The sequence below is a fragment of the Rhineura floridana genome, chromosome 5 (assembly GCF_030035675.1).
Source record: "Rhineura floridana isolate rRhiFlo1 chromosome 5, rRhiFlo1.hap2, whole genome shotgun sequence".
Lineage (NCBI taxonomy): Eukaryota > Metazoa > Chordata > Lepidosauria > Squamata > Rhineuridae > Rhineura > Rhineura floridana.
Genome location: NC_084484.1, coordinates 27,242,942 through 27,268,637, shown reverse-complemented (window position 1 = coordinate 27,268,637; position 25,696 = coordinate 27,242,942). Strand labels below are relative to the sequence as shown.

At 40.6% G+C, this 25,696-nt stretch overlaps 1 protein-coding gene across 3 annotated transcripts; it reads left to right on the top strand.

Annotated features, from left to right (window-relative positions):
• Positions 1-25,388, top strand: RAP2A (RAP2A, member of RAS oncogene family). Of its 3 annotated transcripts, none has more exons than XM_061630060.1 (2): positions 1-782; positions 21,360-25,388. In XM_061630060.1, the coding sequence occupies exons 1-2, from the start codon at positions 469-471 to the stop codon at positions 21,595-21,597; spliced, it is 552 nt and encodes a 183-aa protein (XP_061486044.1). In that variant the 5' UTR covers positions 1-468; the 3' UTR covers positions 21,598-25,388. The 3 variants fall into 3 exon arrangements, with proteins under 3 accessions (XP_061486044.1, XP_061486047.1, XP_061486045.1); XM_061630063.1 differs by lacking the exon at positions 21,360-25,388 and adding an exon at positions 8,127-8,207; XM_061630061.1 differs by lacking the exon at positions 21,360-25,388 and adding an exon at positions 3,695-4,107.
• Positions 25,389-25,696: the final 308 nt, after the last annotated feature.

Sequence of the window (25,696 nt, the reverse complement as noted above, 5' to 3'; positions counted from 1 at the left end):
CTGTCACGTGGAAACAGGGCGGAGGAGGTGGGGAGAAAGAGAGGGAAAGAAAGGAGAGTGAAAGTGTGTCATTCAGCTCCTCCTGTAGTGGCGATTGGCGAAGGCGTGTTCGTTCGAAAAATGTGACGAGATGCCCAGGCACTGCCTGGTTGGTGGTTCCCTTGGTTACGAGGAATGAGGAGGCGGGGTGTTCGCTCCGGCTGGCAGAGACAGCGGCAGCCGCCGCCGCATTAGCAGTGGTTCGTGAAGGCAGTCGCAGCTACCGGTAGCGCCGCCCAGGGGCAACTGTGACTGCAGAAGCGGCCCATCCCCTTCCCTGTTCTCTTTCCTTTCCCCCTCCCTCCCTGAGCCATGGCGGCGCCGGAGGACGCGGCGGCTGCAGAGGGATGAGCTCCTAAGGAGAAGGCGGTGGCTGTGGCGGTCGGTGAGAGGCGGTCGGGTCAGACGGAGGCTGGCGGCGGGAAGAGGATGCGCGAGTACAAGGTGGTGGTGCTGGGCTCGGGCGGGGTGGGGAAGTCGGCGCTCACTGTGCAGTTCGTCACTGGCACTTTCATCGAGAAGTACGACCCGACTATCGAGGACTTCTACCGCAAGGAGATCGAGGTGGACGCCTCCCCATCGGTGCTGGAGATCCTCGACACGGCCGGCACCGAGCAGTTCGCCTCCATGCGGGACCTTTACATCAAGAACGGGCAAGGCTTCATCCTGGTCTATAGTCTCGTCAACCAGCAGAGCTTCCAGGACATCCGCCCTATGCGCGACCAGATCATCCGCGTCAAGAGGTGATGATGATGATGAGACCCCGCCTTAACTAGGCGAGATTCCTCCTCCCTCCAATATCACCACCAACCCCACCCACCCAAATTCCGATTTCCCAGTTTCCTGTGTAATGCTTCTGCAGGGACCGCTGTCACCAGCTACATCCTCTTTGCCTTTTGCCCAGCGGATCTCCTATCTGACCAGTAGGGAGTTCTGTGTCCTCTCCTGTGCTTTGTAGTACCCCATCCACCACCAACCTTTCCCCCTGCAGGTAGCTCTATCTGTCTTGTACACAGCTACTTGCCTGATTTCTCTACATGGGTTCTTTTGCCCTAACCCAACATATCAAAACCTGCCTGCCCTGGCAACCCTGAGATCACTCCACTGACTCTGCAACATACTAATGGGCCTTTTTCTTCCTGTCTAAAAAGACTTGCCACCTCTTAACACCAAAAACAGCATCCCATAGCCAGTATTTTAACCAGTTTCCTGCCCTTTGCCAGAATGCAGTTCCATGCCCAGTTAGCATCCCACACTGCATCCTTCTTTGGGAACTTGGTGACAAATCTTGTCATTTCTATTCACCCACATTATTTTTTTCACCCACATGGTGCCTTGCATCCATATCTATTTGTCCTCTGTGTCCTTGTTTATCTTTAATTCTGTTCCCACCCACAGAGTTTTCAGTTCTTCATTTCTTCCACTTCTGGGGCTCTGTGTTGCATCTCCCAACAGTCTGCACAACTTCTCCAACTCCTTAACCCCACACTGGTATATTCATCTCTAGCTTTCTGCACATAGTCCCTCTGCACTCAATCCATGTTAGTTACTTTGCACTTTCCTCTACACACCTTCCTCTGTCTTGTGTTTCTCTAGATGTATCTATATTATCTTAAATACAAAGTGCCTCCTAAGTCCCCTATTCCTGTTGCCTAGATTTCTACTTCTGTAGAACATTCTGTGTACTTGTATTGCTACTGGTCCACATCATTATATGCACAAACTGATTCCCCGCACATATACTCCAAGTATACATTGGACAGGTGGTTTTGGATTTCTCACTTCCGGCTTCTGGCTTAACACTGTCTAAAAGTATTAGAAGTAATTCTGTCCCACGATAAACACTGTCTGTAATAATATTGGCACCAATGTCATGATGGGGTGTATCATGTCCAGCTGACTGAAACTGGGATAGTGTCTTGATTCTCTGGTTGTTAACTGACTTGTCTTGCAGGGTTTAAGAAGATGGCATTAGAGAAAAGCTTTGCCTCTTCATAGTGAAGTGATTCAGGCAACATGTTTGCCATCCTCCTAAGTGAGCACGAAAAAGATATTTCAAGAAGCTGCATCTTTTTAAAACTACTGAATAATTATTAGTATTAAGACTGCTGGGGAAAATTGTTGTGATTGGTGTGGACACTGAAACTGTAGCAGTTTATTTCAGTGTCTGTATATCTAGATGAATAACACCTACTTTAAGATCAGCCCTAACACGTTAAAAGCTTTTGAAGGACCAACCTCTTGCATTATGATAGAATCTGTTCATGTCTAAATCCCCATAGACTACCTTCTTACTTATGTACTTTTTCATAGTACTGTGCCTAGAGCAGTTCACCATAAGACACTATTTAAAAATAAGAACGAGAACTTAAAAGCAGCAGTAAAATATAGCAATAATTGTAAAATTTGAAAATCAGTAACCAAAGACAACAAGAGACTAGGGAAACTTGGCAGTAAAAATCATTACAATACATCCAATACACCAAAGGCCCAGCTGTAAAGAAAGGTCTTGACAAGTTTATGAATGTATACAAGAGTGGCACCTGGTGGTATCCTTGATGACCAATTCTGTAGTGCAACCATAGAGAAGGTTTAGCTTTGGGCATCCTCAATTCTAACTTCACATGGACTCAGATACTAAGTAGAGTCTGGCACAGTTGGGAACAGGCCCAGTGCCTGTGGGACAAAAAATAAATTAAGTAAAACCATTCAACTTGTTCAAGTAAACAGTGCAACACCCAGTGGGGAGGCAGTGGTATCGGTCTTCACTACCCAAAATGAGTAATTGCTTCTGGTTTAGGGACCATTCTCCATAGCCCTAAACATGGTGATGCATTGAGTCCTGAATTTTGCTGCCATCCAAGCCTCATCACAAGAAAGAGTGCTTTTTGCTCCTTAATATTGAAAGTGGACTGGAATAGACAAGTACAGAGTATTAGTAAACCATTGCATTTTCCTTAACAACTGTAGTTCTGGGCACAAAATCATATCCCCTTTAACCCATAGCTTCAAGCATATGATGTCCTGTCCAGCATGATGGTTGCCCATAGCAACTCTGAGACTGGGAATGTCAAAGAGAAAAATCCGAACATCAGAGTATAAAATTCTTTCCTAATCTTAATAAGCCACTATTGAGGCACATCTGGAAATGTATCCAGTTTATTTTATTTTAAGTAATGTTCTTTTTTTCCTGTGACTCCTCTGGGGATGTTATCTCTGGAACTCATTAATCTCTCTCAGGATGCGTTGTGGAATCTAAGCAAAAGTTGTTACTGTGGTTTCTTCTGCTATTGGAATTCCATTGGTGGCAGTATTGATGGGCATGTTGGTTTTTTTAAACCACTGTACAGTTCCAATCAGAATAGTTTAGGCTGTCTTCTTTTATTACAATGCTGCTGCAGTATTTTGTTAATGTGGCCAGGTGATGAAATGTTATTAATGACCCTTCTATCCCCTATCCAAGATCCAGAAGTAAAATGTATCTTTTCACTAAGATTTTGTCTTCTGCATTCACTAGAAGACATTTAACTCTCGTAGTGTGTTTTTTTTTTTTACCAAGGTTGGAAAAATATTTTAGATCCCTAGATACTAGCAAGGAGAAAGAACAAGCAGTTCATGGTAGGAAAAAGATATCTCTCTGTCTCTACATCATTAGGGAAGTTTGCAGAGGAATGATGACCAAATACTGCCACAGGAGCCTGTACCTGATTGCTCACCATGCAGAACATTTTTTGCCATCTTCTGAACTCTCATTCTCGTTCAGCTGGAACAAGTACCAGCATCACCTTCCTAGGCACCAGGATTCTTTTTCTAACTATCTGTGGCCTGCTAATGGGCCCACTATCGGAGAATTACAGAGCTAATCTGTACCACTGTCCTCACTAAGAAATTTAATCATAGTGTTCCTGTATTTACATGTGAAATATCAATATTATTAGTGATTTTTCTTTGTGTGCATTCTTCCATTTTCTGTAAAGTGCTACTTGCTGTGGAATGAGCAGTGGATTCAAAATAAGGGAACTTATCCCTCTATTCTTCTGGTTAAAAAATGTGTGATCTTCCCTGTGTGTGATACCTGGTTTCTTTTAACTCTGTATTTTGTCCGCATATCTCTGATAAACATTGTAAAGATGCATGATTTGTGTTCCTTTTTGCACTTTCATTAGAGAACAAAAAGCCATCAAACTAGGTTTTTTTCAATCTAGTGAGTTCTGAAGTCTTTTGAGGAAATGCTGTGGCAACTTTTTAAACTTAGATTCTATGCTAATGTTTTTAATATATCAGCATCAAGTATCAAAACTTGATAGAATCTATCATATTTGAAACTAGCCAGTTGCAGTACACAAAACATTGTCAGAATCCAGATTGCTGCTACATATTACTGACTGCTGCTGCAGTTCGCATGTGTGCTCATATGTTCTCCTGCCCCAAATAAATAAGTTGACATTGCTTGAAAACTGCCACATTAAAAAATCCAGTGGTACCAGTCAAAAGGTTCTTGCTACTAGAACTAAACAAAATTCCACTGCCCATGCATCAAATGAGGGAAATATAAGATATCTCTTAATTTCCATGACCTTGGAAAAGTCTGCAGAGCTTGCTATACATTAGGTTGCTAGATTAACTACCGGAGATTTTGGTAAGCAAGTTGTATCACAACAAAATATGTGTCATAGCGAGCTTCATTAGTTACACAGTGGTGAGATGTTTGTCACCCACTCCCCCATCCACTTCCTCACAGATGTCATAACAAGTGGAATGGGATTCCTGTTTGGATCCACCAGATTGCATGCTTCCTTGGGGGAAGTAATTCTTTTGTTGGCTTGGAGACTTTCCATGCAGTTGGGCAGATATAAGAATGTTATGTGGAATATATTCTGTAGTGTTCATGTCGGACTCCACATATTTCAGCAATAATCGTTCACCTGCTGTAGAATGTCAGTGCAAATTACAGTGCTGATTTCAGGCCAATTCATGTAACTATTATTATGTGTCCAGGATTGTTGTGTTAAAATGTGGAATGAGAAGTGTGTATTTTTCCTTCCATGTTGTGAAATTATCATGGGACTACTTTACAATGTGTTTTCATTCCAGTGACCATGATACTACAGTTTTGGAAATTGAAAACCAAGAGGAAAACCAAGATTTTGTCATATTGCAAGACAGTTATATAACCATATACCTACAGGAGAAAAAGCTGAAATAATGTACACTTAATCCACATCCTACAAATTGAAAAGGGCCATGAACATTGGTTCTTGCACAACTAAAACTCCAAAACCTTGTCTTTTGGAATTCATGAAACTTGCAGAAAAATTGAGTGTCAGTCTTTAAAGCATCGCCTTTTATACCAACTGTAATAAAAAGTATCCATCTGATGAACCTGTTTAAGGGTTCTTACAGACAGGGTATCTTGCCCTGCTAAAGTTGCCGATGGCTAGTATGGTAGTACCACTTTCTTGGCAATATACCATCCCTGTAGTCTGCAATTGGGTGTGTCTAGTTCTGAAGCCCAAAGATAGCATGCTGCACTACTATGGGTAGGAAACTTTAAAAAGGAAACAACAAAAACAATTTGGGGCACAAAATTCAAAATGATACGAAAGAAAGACTTGTCATGTGATATGTTTGCATGTTACAGCATGATCCAGTTAGTGTTCAGGATACTAATATACTCTCCTGTGCACTGGAGGAAGTGAAAGTGCTGCTTATTGTGATGGGAATAATTGTTTCAGAGATTTCATTACTGATAGTGATTTCTTCTATAACTGGAGCACTTACTGGGGCAAAAGTCCTTGATTAATTCAGTTATGGTCCTGCAGTCATTTCAACAATCTTTTCTGAAAGAGCCCTAGTATCTTAGTAGCATCCAGAAGACATTCATAACGTTCAGGTTAGATTTGGCCCAGTTCTTATCTGAAAGTTCCATAATATATTTATCTCAAACTCTGAAAGGTTCATACATTGGAGATAATTATATTGGGTTGTCTCCAGACTAAGTTAGCTGAATTGATTGATTTCACAAGGAACTCTGGGTTAGATCCAGACTGCATCAGTGGACTTCTCCACCCCCTCCTCCCTACAGCAGCCACCCAGTTTTCAGGGAACTCACTAAGCCCCCTGCACAACAGACCACCCTATTCGGCAGGGTCCCCCCACCTTTGGTGGAGCATTTTGGGGGGGTGAGGCAACTGCTGTGGGGAGGAGGGAACGTGGAAGTCAGCTTCTGCCACCTTCACTCTTACCTTTGGATCCAGCCTTAAGTCGTTACTAACTTTTCTATTGAAGTCAATAGGAAACTAAGTTTACCCAGTTTAGTCTGGATCCAATCCACTGTGTTCAATATTTGCTTTTAATTCTTTGCAAAATATTTTCTCATGAATAATGTCATCTTCGCCAACAACTAGAGGTATTTAAAAGAAATTGCGTTCTAAATAGCTCAGAGTTCTAAACACTGAATTTTTATGTTCAATTTTTTTAATCCCTGTCTTTACAAAGTTGTTCACAATTATAACAACTTAGGTATTGTTGAATCCTAATAGGTTTAAACCATAGAAACAGTGCTTAGAAATAAATGGAAAACATAATGAAAATGTGAGTCAATAGTTTTGTGCCAGTACTTGCACATAAGCGGATTAAAAGGAGAGGCTTCTAAAGAAGAGTTCTACTTTCCTGAGAACTTGGTTCAAGTGTTAACTCTTTTTTTACTATGCGGTTAAAAAAAAAAGGTGGCTACTTCCAACAAAGGTTAAAAATGATACACCAGTGTAAGCTTTCAGAGGTTAAAAGTAGTGTGACTGCTTGCAGAGAACAGATTAAGAAATTATTTCTATGAGAGGGAGTTGATATACTTTATAATTACCAGGTAGAGTTTGACACATCACTTGCATGCTAGAACAGTGTTTGCAGTGAAACTGGGTTTTAAAATGTTTGTACAGTTGTTGGGGGTAGGATTTTTTCTTAAGTCTCACACCTTCCCTAAAAGGATGTTTGTGGCTCAGTGAATGGTGTTTTGAACATTGTATGGCTTTTTGGCAAAGCATATTAAAATCCTCATTATGAGGTGTATGGGAATGCATTGTATCTTAAAAGATTTTCCTAGGGAATAAGTAAACATACTGTTACAGCTTCAGAGATTTTATCTGAATTCCCCAGAGTCCATTAGCAGGCTGTAATTCCGTACTGTACAGAGGGATGGAGCAAAGGAGAATTTCTTCAGTAAAAGAATAACCCTTCTGGGTAAGACCAAAGGTCTATTTCGTATAACCATTTCCCACAGAGGTCAGCTAGATGTCTCTGGGAAGTCCCCAAGTATAATATGAGGGCAGTAACCCAAACCTTCCGCTGTTCCCTAGACACTGGTATTTGGAGGCATGCTCCTTCTGATGCTGGAGGTAGCATATAGTAGCCATTGATAGCCTTATCCTCCATAGAGTTATCTATGCTGGTGGGTGTCACTGCATCTTTTGGCAGTGAATTCTGCAGTTTTAACTATGTGCGGTCTGAAGTAGCACTTCTTTTTGACTGTCCTGAATTTCCCACCATTCAGCTTCATTGGATGACCCATGTTCTTCTATTCTGAGAGGGAGAGAAACTTCTCTGACCACTTTCCCCACACCAAGCATACTTTTGTACACTTCTGGCTCCTGAGCTTATATAACATAATGCGACAAAAAATGTGCAATTTGTGATATTTAAATATTAGAAAACCAAACTGTGTTTTCCAGGAGATGGGGAAACATGTATGTCAAAGTCAGGTTTGCAGCATTCTGTAGTGGGAGAGACAGACACTTCAGTCTGTGGAAAGCAGCTAGTCTATACTGCCGCCATACCTCTTGAAGAGTTACTCTTTCCTGCAATGTTAGTAAAGTGTATGTAATGTCGGGTTGGTATAACACATCTGCTGAAGTAGTACCCTGTTTCTCTCGGACAGCACAATCCTTTGCATGTTTTTGTTCAAGAGTCAGTCCCACTGTTACTGCTATCTAGTAAGCGTGTCTGGGATCACAGCCTGTGCATATGAAACAAAGTTTGTGAATCACACCAGTTTCATTCAGCTGATCACAGTCTTCCATCTTATCTGACAGGTTTGTTGTGAGGACACATAGGATTATCCCCCCCATCCACGGTAGTTGAGGTCTCCTCTTGCTTGCCTGTTTAAGAATGGTAGTGCCTTCCAGGTGTGTACAAAATGCATAGTTTCTGTAGTTGAAACTTTACAAATTATTTAAAAGCTGTCATCATGATAAGTTTATGCCTTTGTTTCTAATGAATATTGTTTGCTTTGTTACACAATTAAGTTTAGAAACATCTAATAACAACTGATAGTCAAAACTGATGTGTGTTAATTTGGAGAAAAAACAGCTATTTTGCATATTGCAGAAGGAGTGATGTTGTTTATTATTTTATTCTGTTTCTAGAATTTGGAACAAGCCAGGAGGATCTTAAACCATATTTTGAAGCTGGTTTAAGATCCTGACATGTGTCACACCCTGGTAACCATTGTTAGCCTGTTCAATCATAATAGGAAACTGTGATTGAAATTTTTAGGGTTAATTGTGGCACACCAAGAAGAAGGGAGGGAATGGGCTCCACCTGCAGGTACAAGGCTTGTTCATATCTCCACTTCTTAACCCAAGATACAAGAGTCTGAATTCAGTTTCTGTCAGGTGGTGAATTTCCAGGGTGTTTGGCAGGGAGGAGTGTTTCCCATCACCTCCTACTTGATCCTTTTAGACAAAGATCTTAGAACCCTATCAGGTTCATATTTTAGAAATTGACAGTTACTTTGGAGATCATCTTCTAGCACAATCTCCACTCAATAGAGAATGTAACACCCTGACAGATGAGTGTGACGATCCCACCTTTGGCTCCACCTGTCAGGTTCCCACCTGCTTGTGGCTACCGCCTTTCACTAGGCACCACCTCAGGACACCACCAGTCAGGATTGTCATTTTTTTCTCTCTCACTCCGCTCTAGCACAAATCTCTCAAGATCACACTGCTAGGCAGATCCACCAGCCACTCCCTGTAAATAATACTGCTAGAGACTTCACCTTCGCCTCCCTATGGCTTGTTAATTTGTGTCTGGGTGCCCTTGTCCACAACCCCCTTGTATCTTTGTCTATAAAGCATACAATCCTGGGTTGCTCTGGATACTTGACGATGTTACACTTTCTTCCTTCACCGCTGCCGCCATTAGATACAGTTTCCCTTCAGCCTTGGTAATTACACTGCCCTCCCTTCTGGTCTGTATATCCCCAGCCAAGGATCAGGCTTTTGGTAAACCAATAAAAGTATTTATTTGATAACACTAGGAAATAACAAGATTGCTTTAGGAATGTTTAACAAGAGTATGGTTTCATATAGTGTCACTCTTATGTTTCTAGTTATATATATTCTGTCCAAATATCAGCCTAATAGAATCCAAACCTTCCTCAGAACTCTGTCAACTCAATCCCAACTGCCTCCCACTTCAAGTCCTTTCCAATCACTCTCCAACAACTCTCACCAACCGACCTCCCCAACTCAACTGTCATCTTCTCATTTATACCTTCAGCCATTCAAACCCTCAGCCAATAATCATCCAACATTCTCCCGCATTCTAGCCCATGTACTCCCCCCCTTACTCAATTCACTTACCATATATCCCTATATAAACCCGCACTTACCATATTTACAGTTTTTAACATATAAGGACATCACATTTCCCCCCCTTTAAATAAAAGCAAAGTATTACTCCTGTTCCCAGAAATAATATGACGTGTTATATAAGTGTCTGTCACTCAGGGGTAGAGTGTCCTTTCAGTCCCTCATTTTGTTCACATGACTGCAGTATCAGCAACCTGCCTTGAAAGTCCGTCCGCCAGCACATTGTCCTTCCCTTTGATGAAAACGAAGTCCAATTGATATTCCTGCAGTGCCCAGGACCACCTTTGCAGCACGGTGTTGTTGTTTCTCATTGTGTTCAGCCACAGCAACGCATGATGATCCATGATGACCATGCACTTCCTTCCCCACACATAGGGACGCAGCTTTCCCAGGCCCCACACGACTGCCAAACACTGTTTCTGAACCGATGAGTAGTTCCGTTCTCTCGCTGACAGTTTTCGACTCAGATATGCAATGGGATGCTTGATGCCTTCCCTCTCTTGCATCAGCACAACTCCAAGAGCCAGATCACTCTAAACTATAAACGGTTGTTCAAAGTCCGGAGCTATCAATATCGGACCCTGACACAGCGCTTGCTTCAGTTGGTCAAAAGCTTTTTGACACCTTTCATCCCATCTCACGCACTCAGCACACTTTTTCTGCGTTAACTCATGCAGTGGGGTTGCTATTTCTCCAAACCCCTTTATAAACTTTCTATAAAAACCAGCCATACCTAAAAATGCTCTCACTTGTTTCTTGATTTCCTCAAGCACTCTTCCATTCTGACTCACTCGTTTGTGTAATGAGAAAGAAATAATCGGGCTTGGCTCCTTGAAACTGCTGGGATGCTTGGGTAAGATACATGTTATGTCTGCACCAGGAGGCTTTTTAACCTCAGGATCTGGAGTCATTAGGATTCCTACTTCTGTAGACAGACTAGTGAAAAAATCCTTCAAGAAAAACATGGCATCCTGATCAATATTGAGACGAAGTGGCATTAATGACACTCGTAAACAACACTCTTGTGATCTGCCCGACTCAGGACGCACATGCAACACTTTGACTATCAACATATTAGAATGTGCCTTTCTACGCATTTCCTTACTACAGTAAAGGTAGAGAAATTTATTCATCTGAGATGTAGCCAAGCAATCTCTGATCTCAAGATCTTGAACCACCAACACATGACGAGAAACTGGTTGCTCTAACAAGTTGACCTCACACTCTGATTCGCCAGATGGATACATCTCAGGCTGGAATTTCACCATGCTTAATTGTATTTCCATCAAGAAATCTGGGTTCCTTCCTCTTCCCCCACAGGCAGTATTACGCCCATGCCGCATGGGTGTGTGAGAAGGAGAACTCTGAGGACTAATGTAGTTTTTAGCTGAAGATGTAGGTGGTGCATTTCCAAAGTCCTTTCCCCCATAAAGGTGCCAAATGGGTGAGGTTTCTTTCACAACATAGCACACCAATGGAATAGGAAATCTCAGTGGAGCTTTTGTTTTTATCCCACTTTTTGACATGTCATACAAGAGGAGCAGTACTGTTTGACATCCTTAGAAATGTTTGGCCAATAATAATGAGCAGTCAGCCTTTTCTTGGCCTTTTTAATTCCAAGATGCCCTGAACAAGGAACATCATGTGCTACCTCTAGCAATCTGGATCTAAATTTGCTAGGTACAACCAATTGTTTAACTGGTTCACAGTAGTTCTCTCTCTCATTAAGTAACCACAGCCTATACAGTACACAATTCTCCCACACAGTTTGATCCCTCAGAGTTTCTGTAAAGGGGATTCTTTGTAGAAGGGCTTTTTCCTTTATTATTTTCAAACTGCTATCATTTTCTAGCTCATCCCTGAACTGTTGTGTTTCTGCAGTAGAAAACATTTGTAACAAAGTTTCATTCACTCCAGGCGCACTAGGGGTTGCTATGGCGACCTCAGGCTCGATTACAGGTTCCACGCCTCCAATTTTAACTTCTCTCTTAAATACTCCACATAGGCAGGGTTACTTAAGCACCCTTCTGGGGTTTCTTCTCTTACAGGTTCTTTGGTTTGGATTGACGTATATGTTATTAATGCCACCCGCAATTCATCCAACTCTTTACCCTCATGAGGTAAATGGAACGCTATACATTTTCCCACCAGCTCCTCTCTCTTCATCTTCATGAACTCAGCCATGTTTTTTGGAGCTCACACACTCTTTGCCACACACTCACAAGTAATCTTTATTTGTTATTCCTTTACAGTCACACCACTTTTTAGGGACTCTCTTTTGTTCGTATCCCACCACTACAGCCACCACTTGTGATGATCCCACCTTTGGCTAAACCTGTCAGGTTCCCTGAATGAGCCATCTAGTCTCTACTTAAATGCCTCTAGCGGAGGAGAGCCAATAGCTTCCTGAGACAGTCAAGCAACTAATGCTACTACTGTCGAGCAGCTCTTACTATTAGGAAATTTCTCCTAATGTTCAGCCAAAATCTACTTCCCTGCGATTTCCACCCATTGGTTCCTGCTGCCTGGAGCAACAGAAAACAAGTCTCCTCCATCTTCTGTGTGGCAGCCCTTCAGATATTTCAAGACTGCTGTCAAGACTTCTCCCCCCCCCTTCTCCAGGCTAAATATACCCAGCTCTTTCAACCATTCCTCACAGGTCTGGGTTTCCAGACCCCTCACCATCCTGGTTGCTCTTCTGGACAAATTCTAGTTTGTCAGTGAACTTAAAATGTGGAACTGTACACAGTACTCCAGATGCCGCCTGACCAGTGCAGAATAGTCATCACTGTATAATGGTAATATTATCTGTCTGTTCCATTTTCTCCTGGCATGCACATGTGTGTATGGGTACGCACACCACACCAACCATGCAAATTCTGGGCCTCTTGATTACCTTAGGTGGAAGAAAAGATGTAGGTTTCTCTTGAGAATCTCAGTGTTTCAAAATAAACTTCCATGTGTTGATTGTAGAGAGAACACTAGAAGCTGGATTACGCCCAAACAACATTTCTCAAATATAACCTTTCTTGCACTTAGCTACCAGAATCTGCTCTGGGAGTTGAGATGTATCTTGAGAAAGATATGGCTGGTCCATAGTCTAAGATGGGAAGTACATGAGGAAAGGATCGGAAGGATTATGAAAAGGAACAAAAGAATTCAGTCCGGTCAAAGATGGTTGAAGTGCATGTTGTATGGATGGCTGTGTGCAGAGGCCTGGAGGGACAGATTTAAATCACATTTCCCGTTTGTACTTAGGATATTTTCTGATCTAAACAAATCTGCATGCCAACTGGCATCATTACAAGTTGATCTGCAACTAAATAGTTTTTATGTTGCCTGGGAGGGTGATCCAAAACCTTTGTTCATACAGCCATGTGTCTTGTGAGCTATAGATAGAATCCAAAGACCCTCTTGCTTTGGCATGCACAGAAGACCCTTCTCCACTTTCTCTTGGTTGCAGCCTTTAAGCACTGCATTTTTGCACTACCCTTCAGGAGATGTGATAAGCTGCCGTTGGAAAGGAGACCTGCACGTGGCTCTTCTGCATTCTGCCTTATCTGTGCAGAGATGGAGAGTATCATACAGGTATGAGGAACAGAACTGTTGATGAAGGCTAAGCATCCAGAACTTTTCAAGACATCCCTAAGAAGGAAGGGAAACGTCTCTGTTTAATAAGTGGTCATCAATATTAATAACAAGTAGGACCTAGGGCAAAATGTTGCAGTGTGGAGAGTTCCCAGAGTTCCAGCCACCCGTGCCCCTCTTCCAGAGTACTCCATTCTGGTCCCCTCTTTCCCCCCATCCCTTGATTTTCTGTTTCTTCCCCCCTGACCCCCTTCCGAACAGTCAGCACTACAATGCCACTGGTCCTCATTGAGCTTTTCCCCCCGAAATACATTTTGTCCTTCTGCAAACCTTGGGGTTTTCCCGAAGCTTACTGATGCCTCCCTCTTGTGTCATGACTTCTTGGCTACATAAGGATCCACACTTGGAGAATGAGTTTGCTGTCAGTATATAGGATTTCAAAAGGTTGCCCAAATAGGGCTTATTGGATGATCCCGGTGAGAGACAGAATTGAGATCTCCTTGGATTCAGGATCAGGATCCCTGCACCTGTGATGACTTGCTGGTGCCTGGCCCCATTTATTATCATCTCCATTATACAAGGCCTTAAGTTATTTGTAGTTGATCTCAAAAGGCAGATATTCTGATGAATCTTGATATTAAAAGAGCCTTAAATTTTTCTATTTGATAAAGGATCATGGATCTATGTATGTATTTATAAAACTTATATACTGTTTTTCCCCAAGAAATATTTATAAGACAGTAAATCAAGGGGTAGTGTTTTTTTCTGAAACCTTGCAATAATATAAATTTAAAAATAAAGAACAAAATTGTTTTTTTAAAAAAATATGACTTAATGTTGATTTGGAATAATTTTTCTCCTTGAGTCATTTGGTTTTCATCCATGCTGATGGAGACTGGTTACACAAGAAGTAAAAACCCTGTGCCTGGCTTCTTCAAGAGACTTTTTGAGAGGCATGCATTTCTGCAGCATGCTGTGTGTTAATTTGTGATCATTAGTTGGATTTTGTGTTGGATTTTGTGTGTGTGTGTTTCGTCAGAGGATGATGTAATTCTTCGGGAAAATAATGTCTTCTCTAGAAAGAACCATTGTTCTGTATTAGGGGTTCTCAAATTGGACCACAGACCACCTATGCCTGCGAGCTTCATTCAGGTGGTCTGTGGTGTGTATGGACTTGTGGTTGAAGATGGCACATTCATGGCATTAAATATGCATATTGATTTTAATTGTATTTTATTGTATTGTATTACAACTTAAATTACATTGAATTCAGATTGTAATACAATAAAATACAATGTACAAGAAATAAAAGACACAATTAAAATATAATTAAGGTCGTTCAGCATCTAGCACAGCACGTAATATTTGCTACAACAGGCAGAAAAAGAATTAAGTGGTCCGTCAAGACCCTCAACAATTTTCATGTGGCCCATGGGGCAAGGAAATTCAGGAGCCACTCTTCTGGATGCTTTGATTCTAGCAGAGTGCTTCTCAAATGTTTTCAGTTTGGAGTGTGGGAGGTTTGCCCACCGGAATTGATTCTTTCTCAAGTCCCCCACCCCAGTCCCAGAGAGCAGGTTCCAGAGAGCCTCGTGTGAAATTTTGCACATGGACTCAGATTGCTGAGGATGTTGCTTTCTACTAACAGCCCTCAAGCCCCTCAAAAACCTCCTCGGGGTAGTTTCTTCTTCTTCTTCTTCTTCTTCTTCTTCTTCTTCTTCGTCTTCTTCGTCTTCTTCGTCTTCGTCTTCTTCTTCTTCTTCGTGGTCTCTGTTAAGTCAAACATAGGTGTTCTGTACCTCCCCAGAGCTTCATTTGGGAATGTTCTCAAACAAGACTAGAGTTTTGACAGGTGCCCTACCCCCAGGCTTCATGCACACACACATGAGCGGTGATTATTTAAAATCATGGTAGTGGATTATTTAAGATCATGGGAAAAGTTGAACATCAAGTGGCCTCACCTGCGATGCATGTACATCACGGGATTTATAGTGCATTATTTAAGCTCAAATATTGAAGGAAGAAGTCAAATATTAAGTGGCTTTTTTGTCCTTAAAACGTTTAGAAGAAATGCCACGCCCCTCCATCTATTCCCTGTGAGATTTTGACCTAGGACTAAATAGTAAATTATCCTTCAATTTATTTATTTTAGAAAAGTCTTTTATCAGTCAACAGACTGTCAGAATTTTAAGTTTAGCAGTTGATACAAAGAAGGCTAGTAATACTTTCAGATGCATAGTTGATTGGCATTTTAAAATCTTCCCTCTTCACTGAAGCTTAACTGTCCTTATTTAGTTGAGTTTGCATGCACAGGCAGCAAATAGTGTGGTTTAAACATGCTCTATTCATATGCTACAGCCCAATGTTTAAATATCCAGGATGGGGGGAACAATCATGAGATTCTGCTCTTTCTTACAGATGTGAGTTTGTTTCAGAATAGTAGGCTTTAATTCAGCATTTAATTTAGTAACAATTAACAATTTAGTTCACCTCTCATGAAAACTTCTGCTTCTGTGTAGAAAAGGTTCTGAACTCTCCTAACTATCCAATATAATTTGGGGATTCAAAGAAAGCAGGTGATGCTAAAGAAATGCTTCATATTTGTGTAGTGGACAGGGCCCTGTTCGTAGATTGAGTAAAATGTGTTTTATTTTGAAGTGCATTAGTGTTAGTGTGGTAGTGAGCGTGGTGTGTATGAGCAGGAACTAACCATAGTCAGTGTGGTGTGCATGAACAAGCCACAGTGAGCTGCAGGTGTGTGTACTTCCCCAACTCCTACTGTGTGGCCACGAGGAGTTCAGAAGCTTCTATTTTTGCTTAACCACAGTTTGTCATATCATCCAGACTGGCACTGGCCTGGTTTGCACATAGTGCTAAATCATGGTTAACTCTGAGGTGTCTGGCAGATGATCACGTAAACCTTTGTTTATTACCTCACAGAATAGTTAAAAGCACCAGTGGAAGCAACCAAGTCTTGAGAGCAGTTAGAAGTTTTTGCCACTCTTACTCACAACTCTGTAGCTTCGGGGCAGTGACAGCTCCTTAACTATAGTTGAGGAGGAGGTCCAGATTCGCACATAATACTATGGTTGATGTTAACAAACGACAAACCCTGGTTAATGATCAATCTTTTGCCCTACTTAATAAACCATAGTTTAGCTGGTGGGCTGTGCTCACCCATAACACTTAAGCCATGATTTAATAAATCATAGTTTAAAAAACTATGGTTTAGTGTTATGTGCAAACCAGGCAATTGTGGTTAATGTTAATTGTGATTAATTTCAAACAAGCTAATATTTACATCATGGTTATTGAAGCTGGCTTGTTTAAACTAATCGTTGTTGATATTAACCACATTTCTGAGTCCAGATGACACAGCAAGCTGTCACTAAGTAAAAGTGGAAGCCTCTGAACAACTATTGGCCATGTGGGAGACAAGAAGCACATGAGCCCAAGGCTCAGTGCAGCTTATTCTTTCTTATGCACATTGCACTAAACTGTGGTTAACGATGATATACAAATGTAGCCATTGTCTCTTCCAGCATGCTACACTTTGAAGACGTTGCTTCGTACAAAGGTCTGTGCTCTTCAAAATTGGTTTTCAGATATGTGTTTCATATGCTGAAGAAACTGGCATCATGGGGGAGGCACTTTTCTTGAATGAGAATCCTGTTAAGTCTGCTTCAGATGCCTTCTTTGAGAAATAAAGAAAAGGATTATGCCCAAATAGCAACTAGGTTTGAAAAATGAATTAGTTTCTTAAGTAAGTGGCCTAATGTGTAAACGAACCTAAAACCTAAGCAGTTGTACTTCAGGATTAGCAGGATTTTCTTTTAAATATAGTACAACTTTTTTTCAACTGAACAACCCTCTTGCCACTACATGTGCAACATCTGCAAATCCCAAACAAGTGTGAGCATGCAAGGCTTAGACACCCATCACAAAATATGTCTGTTTCTATTATTACCAAAAAATCATATTTGCTTTGTGTGCATGAAGAAAAATCTCAGCGTTTTAGTGGAAACACGTAACCACTGCATAAAACCACTTAGCTAGAAGGGGAGTGCATGTCATGGCTTCTTTTATCATGGCTCTGTTGACTTCTGCATTGCAGCATTACATTAAAATAAGAATATTTACTCCAGTATGAATCATAGATGACTGCAGATGTAAAATGTCTCTAACATTTCTGCTTTCTGAAATGCTACAAGAATGCCATGCACTTGGTACATTTTAGGGTAGTGTATCTTGATTCCGGAATATAAGTAAAGGGTTTCCTTTACCCCATTCATTACAATGAGCACTGAGACCATTTGGTAGATCTAGAGTGTTTGGTTGTGGCTTGCAGAGCAATGATGGTGCCATCCTCTGGAAGCCACAATGTCATCCCAATCACTTGTTGGTTGGTCAGTGCTCCCTTCCTCTTTTTTTTTTTTTAAGTTTTCCATCTTAAAATAATATGTGCACATATTATTGGGTGGGGGGAGCAAGTCTGGATTTATCTGTTTTCTAGGAGATAATTTGTTGGTGCAATGGTAACAATACATACTGGTAATAAAATATAAAGAAGAAATTGTTTTTTAAAAATAACAGCTGCTGCAGAATGTGTTGACACAAGTTTTTACTAGATCCAGAGCTGTATGATTATTCTATTTTGCTGTTTGTAGTGCTAAATGCTACTATGACATTTCATAGCACTTTCTAATTATCTACTCCTGTGCTCCCTTCCAAAAACAAAACAGACCACAAAGTATAAAGTATACTTCTCCAGAGATGCAAGGTTTAGTGCTTGACACCCTAGGGTGGCTGGAAGTTCACTTTTAGACACCAGGGACCCAGTGGCAATCATAATGCATTGTATCTGTTTTCTGTCTTATAACAGCAGATTTCTAAGAGAATTATTTGCTTATCCTGTAAGTTTCATATGTCTTCCGACTATGTAGTATATTGAAACAAAACTTACACATGAGATTCTATGAAACAAAAACGACCATTGCTATCTTGATGTTCTTCATCCAACTCTGGGTCTGTGCGGTTTTGTGGGTTTTTTGGACTGATATTAATGTGAATATGTCAAACGCTACAATGTTTGTCCTGGAACATTTATTTAAGTATCTTTCTTACAGAGGTGTTGGCAGCAGTTCTTTTACTTAGTCTATTGAAGCTTTTATAGTTAGTCTTTCAAAAGAATCAGTATTTTGCTGATGGAACACTGGAGCTGTTCAGTGTGGCAAAATTAGAATTCTAAAGGGGTTGCAAATGAATTTTCTATCCTTGACTTGCACTGTTCTTCAAAATAATTGGGACGAGTCAGTCTTGTGGTACCTGCTTTTTTATTAAGCTGGTGTGCGCAATTTTTAGATAGAGGACTGCAATTAGTACATGCCTTGTGCAGGGGCTTGGCTAACCTATTTGATGTGAAGCCTGAGTTTTGAGCACGACATGGAAGTTCCTAAAGACTCAACAATATACTTGAACTAATATTTTGATGACGAATTGTTGAAAAATATATTACAGACCATGTTAGTAAATAGTTTGTCTTCGTTCCAAAAACTGTGACAAGATAATCTTATTTATTATTTATTTATTTTATTTCATTTTTAAACCGCCCATAGCGAATAGCTCTCTGGGCGGTGTACAAAAGATTAAAAGTACAGAAATACAAAATATCACAATAAATAAACTGAAACAAAGAGATTTAAAATCTTGTGTAATCTTTCATAGAATAGTAGAGTTGGGAGGGGCCTATAAGGCCATTGAGTCCAACCCCCTGCTCAGTGCAGGAATCCAAATTAAAACATACCCAGCAGGTGGCTGTCCAGCTGCCTCTTGAATGTCTCCAGTGCTGGAGAGCCTACCACCTCCCTAAGTAATTGGTTCCATTGTCATACTACTCTAACAGTTAGGAAGTTTTTCCTGATGTTCAGTCGAAACCTGGCTTCCTGCAAGTAGAGCTCATTATTCCATGTCCTGCACTCTGGGATGATCAAGAAGAGATTCTAGCTCTCCTCTGTGTGGCAGCCTTCAAGTACTTGAAGAATGCTATCATATCTCTCAGTCTTCTCTTCTCAAGGCTAAACATGCTCAGTTCTTTCAGTCTCCCCTCATAGGGCTTTGTTTCCAGTCCCCTGATCATCCTTGTTGCCCTCCTCTGAACCCATTCTAGTTTGTCCACATCCTTCTTAAAAGTGTGGTGTCCAGAACTGGACGCAGTACTCAAGGTGAGGCCTAACAAGTGCCAAATAGAGGAGAACTAGTACTTCACACGATTTGGAAACGATACTTCTGTTCATGCAGCCTAAAATAACATTTTCCTTTTTTCAAGCAACATTGCACTGTTAGCTCATGTTCAGCTTGTGATCAACAACAATTACAACATCCTTCTCACATGTAGTGTTACTGAGCCAAATATTCCCCCATGCATTTGGCTTCTTTTTTCCTAGGTGTAGAACTCTGCACTTATCCCTGTTATTTATTTATTTATTCATTTATTCATTCATTGCACTTGTATACCGCCCCATAGCCGAAGCTCTCTGGGCAGTTTACAGCAATCAAAAACATTAAAACAAATATACAATTTAAAACACATATTTTAAAAACAATTTAAAACACAATTTTAAAACTTAAAACAATATAAAAACCATTTAAAACACATGCTAAAATGCCCAATGCTCCAGCCTATTAAAATCACTTTGAATGTTTCTGCCCACCAGGATAAATTCTGACCATCCCGATGTCTTTATGAATATATGAATATGCAGTGTAGTAATTTATGGTTTGTGTTGTCTCTTTGACATTTTTGGTTTAATAGAAATGAAAAGAAATTAGTTGGGGTGGGAATTTCCATTTGCCTGCCACAAGACCTCTTCAGTGCTGTGTCAAAAGCCCCTTTCAGACGTTGCTGGCCATGCAGTCATAATTGCATGAAGGGAGAAAGCAGGAGCACCTCCATCCCTGCTGTTGTGTCCCCGCTGTCCGTGCTTTGGGGAAATGGCTGTAAGGGGGAGGCCTGCTGTACGCAAGTATGCTCTCACAGTGCAATCAGAATTGCAGATCACGGGGAGAGCCTCCACATGTACAGGTGGCTTCTCCTTTACAGACATAGTCCCAGTGCAGGCACAGAGACAGCAGGGGAACCCAACTCTCCCTCCACACGATTAAAATTACATGGAAGAGAATGTCTGACTAGGGCCCAAGTGTGGTGAATATTGCCATCTTGGCTTGCTTCACACTTAACAGCAAACCATTAAGCATGGTCATTCATGCCTGAGTCTTGGGCTTGCACACTCCCTTTCTCCCATGTGATCCCCTTTTTGACTTTTTGTTTTGCATGTATCACCATTTGTTTGTAAGCCAGAATTGGGGACCACAGTTTGAACTCAGCTTCCCATTCTGGTACGTGGACCAATTACAGTTTGATTGTTTGCCCAGTTCAGTTTTAACTGTGAAGGAGGGAAGAAATTGGAGGAGAGGAGTTCAGTCAATCCTACCCTCCACTTTCAAAGAATGTGCGAGGAATGTTATGGGCTGTGCAGACTAGCCCTGGATCAAAATCCACTTTTGTGTGGAGGATCTCTGTGCGCATACAGCTCCTTCTTGCGTGCCCCAAACATGGGGTGTAGCCACCAGGTTTGTTATTAGTGGTGACAGGGTAGTCCACATGGCCCTATGACCCCCTCATGCATTCCTTGAATACGTGAGCAGGACCTGAACCTCTGAAAGTGTGTGCAAGGAGGAAGGGAGAATGTGGGCATAAATGACCAAACCATCATTTGCTCATGTGAACCAAGCCATTCTCTTTGATCTCTAATAGAGGCTTTTTAGACATAAACATTTTGTAGCAGACTACTAACACTTCACTAAATGATAATTACATACCTTTGAACTTTCTGTTCTCCATTTGGAAACATTACATGAAGCAAAGTTTAAAGCTGCTAGGTAACTGGGCTCAAGGTCCCAAACTGAACCAATTGCCCAATTGTTCATTGTACCATTTTTCAAATCCAAGACTGTTCTGTAGTATGGATTCTTGTTTTTTAAAGATGCAACAGATTTAAACCTTGTTTTTGTATCTAATTGCAGGTATGAGAAGGTGCCTGTAATCTTGGTTGGAAATAAAGTGGACCTGGAGAGTGAGAGGGAAGTTTCATCGAGTGAAGGCAGAGCCCTGGCTGAAGAGTGGGGTTGTCCTTTTATGGAGACTTCTGCTAAAAGTAAAACAATGGTGGATGAACTCTTTGCAGAAATTGTCAGACAGATGAACTATGCCTCCCAGCCAGATAAAGATGATCCATGCTGTTCTGCATGTAATATACAATAGCATTCCAAATGATGGAATTGACCTAGTTTGCTGTATTTTTGGTAAAATAATACAATTTGACTACTTCACTTCATGATTTAAACTTGGGTCTCTTGGGATAAATCCAAAGTGGAGTAGCAGCGTTAACTCCAAGTGGAACATTGAAGTTGATCAGTTTAGTGAAAGAATTGGGGATAAACGTCTACAGTTCACTTACCTGCAGCACATCTCCTACACCTGCAACTCTGTGGCATAGCCGACAGATTTACAGGGTGAGCACAAACAATGTATGTTGGCTTTGTCAGACAACAGCTACCGCTTTAAGTTGTTGATGGTGAATAGGAGAGCACCAGCAAAGACAGTTTGCACTCTGCATATTCTCTACTGATAAATAAAAGTTAACAAAATGTATGTGTCTGCATATTGAATTTCAGGACTTGTCACCTGTGGCCAAGTTTACTCAGTCAAATATGCGAATTTCATCTTTGACACAAGTGTTAGTAGGATTACTGGCAAGTTGATGTAGTTCTGGGTTTTTTTCCCTTTAATTTAATTCTTTTCTATTATCCCATCATGTGAAAAGGAAAATATTCCATCAGTGCTTCAAAGTAAAGAGAGGAGCTTTGAAAAATCAACGGCTTGTAAAGAGAACAATGGGACATTTGAATGTGTTAAATATTCTGCTTTGACGCTCAGAAATGGTGGATTGGTTCGGATGCGGTTCAGTCAAGAAACCAAACAAATTCTCTGTTTACAAAGCGGGAAACATGTTCATCTGAACTAGGAAGAAGCAACTGTGATGGGGGTAAAGAAATCGCTTAGCCTTACTAACAAGGAAATTTTAGCACATTAACAAGTACCACCTTGTAAGGAAAATGAAGCCATGTTATATCCAGATGTTCCTTTTTGCAGAAACCTCATGGGGACTGTATGAGCATCCTGCATTTTTAAGTTTAAGGTTACCAGTTTATTTCTTGCCTTTAAGGGCTATGTCTTTGATGTGATACCTATGGAATTCAAATTTGCCATTTTATAGCTTTAATATTGGCAATTCGTCAATTGAGTTATTTTGGCTCAGAAGTTGAATACACAATATTGTAGTTCCATAGGTGAGCAAGGAAAAGGTTCTTGTCTTCGGTTGCCTAACATGCTAGTCAGGTGCTGCCATACAGTGATCCTGTTGCCCTGGTTATTGCTGTGACAAATAGTGAGTGAAACTTTTTTTTGAAATGGTGCTCAGCCTCTGATCCTAATTTTCATAGCAGTGAAATACTTATAATTTGCATGACTTAACAGCACCAATTATAGCTATTCTGATGTCTTACAATCAAGGAAGTTTCCAGTCAGAATGACTAAGGTTTAAATGCTGGAGTGATCATACTGAGCTGGACTTTTATGGATGAATTTGGCCTTTAAAATGCAATATCACTGAGCCTGTGGTCCAAATACCACCCCAAAGTTTAGTTTCTCAGTCTTGTGGAGTAGCTATGTAGTTTATTGTGTAGGCGAGTGGAGAGGGGTGTATGTGTCTTGTGTGTGTGTTGGTGGATGAGTGTGTGACTTATTACAAATGCTGTAATGAACTTGAGTTCTGAAATGTTTGCCTCTGTCAGCACACAAACAACCTGCAATCTAAAGTGTGTTTAAAGAAACTGAATTCAGAAGCATTTTTTGAACATTGACAACACTTGGCCACTTTATTTCTGACACAGCGGAACACTTAATTTAGTTCACTTTCTAATGGTTTAACAAAAATGATGGATGATTATAGGCCACTATTGCCTTAGTCCTTGCATGGATTTTTCTCATAATCAAGAAAGCAAAGAGTATAATGCTAAACATGTGGTCCCACTTGAGAAATGTAGCTCCTTCCCAAGAAGCTTGCACAGCCTTTGAAGTTGTGGCACTTTGTGCATCTCGCATTGACAGTCTGCATGTGTTAAGGGAGGGAAACTGCCATGTGTTCATGTGTCCCTAAAGTATTTTAGAAGGAATATTACTACAGCAGTAGCTTTGTCTGTTAGGAAAATAACCAACATTACCATTGAAACAAATGAGAGGGACAGATATAACCTAAACATTGATTGCATATTGTGTTTATTAATTCTAAACATGGTTCTTGCCTTGCATGTCAAATAGTTTATGCAGTCATAACAGTGACATAAGATGGCTGAAGGACATAAATGGCATTTTTTGTAAAAATGGGAACGATTTTAATGTGGAAATTGCATAATGTGGTTTTTAACAGAAAAGTACTTCCTTGATCATTTTATTGCCCTTTTTTAAGAGACAAAGCATTGTGTGTTCCTACAAATTGTAACAGTTTTATGTGTAATTCTAAAGAGGCATATTGTGTGTTGCTTAGGTTCTGCTTACAAGGCTACAGTGCCCAACCTGGTGCCCACCAGATGTTTTGGACAAAAAACTTTCATCATCCTAAACTAGTATAGCAGGGATGATGGGAGTTGTAGTCCAAAACATCAGGAGGATGCCACATTGGGGAATGTTGCTGTAGTGGGACAGTGAAGGGTGTATTTGACTAAAATACTTGTAAGGCGGCAAGAGGGCTGTAGTTATTCACATTTACATGGGATTGCAGAGTGAGTCACAGGTAAAATGGGTGTCTAGACCAGTTATCTAGTGCCAGTTCAAGATGTGCCAGTACTCCTGTGGTTTCTCCCTCCCCCCTTTCAAGCCTATGATGGTGATTGGCTTCTGCTGGCTGTGTTTCTGTTGCATCAAATTCCCCCCCCCCCCCGGCTGGCATGGAAGTTGGGCTTAGAATTTACGTCAGGTGATCATCACCAACCCCCCTCCAATCCAGACCATTTGGCAATCCCAGATCTGTGTCACAGGATAAGTGACTCTCTTCAAATATAAACCCTGTAACTCCCCGAACCTTACCACTGTGGCACTCCCTCATGTACAGATGTGCAGGAGCAGCACACTGGCATGCATCAATGCCATTATAGACCTTGGGAGTAGCTTGTCAAGGATAACTGCTTATCTTTGTAACCTGATCATATTCCAATAATAGTAATTTGGGGGGTGGGTATAACATGCCTTAAAATATTATCATTTGATCCAAAGACCAATTATTCTTTAGCTTTTCATGTAGAGGTTTGTATTTTTCTGCAGCTGGCATTTTTAAGTTTATATTGTTATAAAATGTTGCAACTTATTTTGAAAATAGGAGGGGAAAATAATTCCCCTTTGCCCTTTAGAGAAGTTAATCTGACCAGCATAAATTCTAATAGTTTTTTGTTTTTTAGGTAAGGTAACCCCCTCCCTAAATATTTATAGCTGTTTTTCAGGACTTTCTCTTACAGGACCAATAATAAAGTAGCCCCTTTACCTACACTCCAAATTCTAAAATTGCCATTAATTTATGTGGGAAAATGTGCTGGTATTTACTTTTCTACATGACATAAAGATGTCATCTTGGAGTGGAGGGATGCATGATTTTTCACCAGTGTGCAGCTGAAGCACCAATTGGACTGTAATAACAAAACTCCATGACCAAGGAAATTTGGCAACTGCAGGAATCCTAATGTGCATTATTCCTCTGTCACTTCTTGATCAGGGTTTCCATAAATGATTGCAGTGTGTTTTTGAAAACTAGGCTTGACCATTGACAATTTGGAATTTCCTAGAGTTGAATAAAGATATTTAACAGTTGATTGTGGAGTTCTGTTGCAACTGATAACTGAAAAAATTAAGCAAGTTTTATAAGGTGTCAGTTGTTTAAATCAAGATGTTTCAAAATAAATCAAATTGTATATAGAACTCAATGCAAACTCAGCAGTTGTACTTGGAGTTAAATTATTTTAACAAATAAATTTATTTAATGAAATGTCTGTTGGGGTTCCTTGTACCATTCACTTTTTCTTTCTTTCTTTCTTTCTTGCAAAAAACAAAAACAAATCAAGAGTGACATGCTTTACTACTTTGCTTGTTCAGAATGCTGCTAAATCATCAAATTATTTTTCAGGAAAGGAATATGCTTGCCCTATATTTTTCACGAGTGAAACACAAAGAAAATCCTCCTTGTTTACTCGATTAATTGGTAACATTTTTGTAAGGCATCGTATTTTTCCCAGAGACACAGGAGGTTGAACTA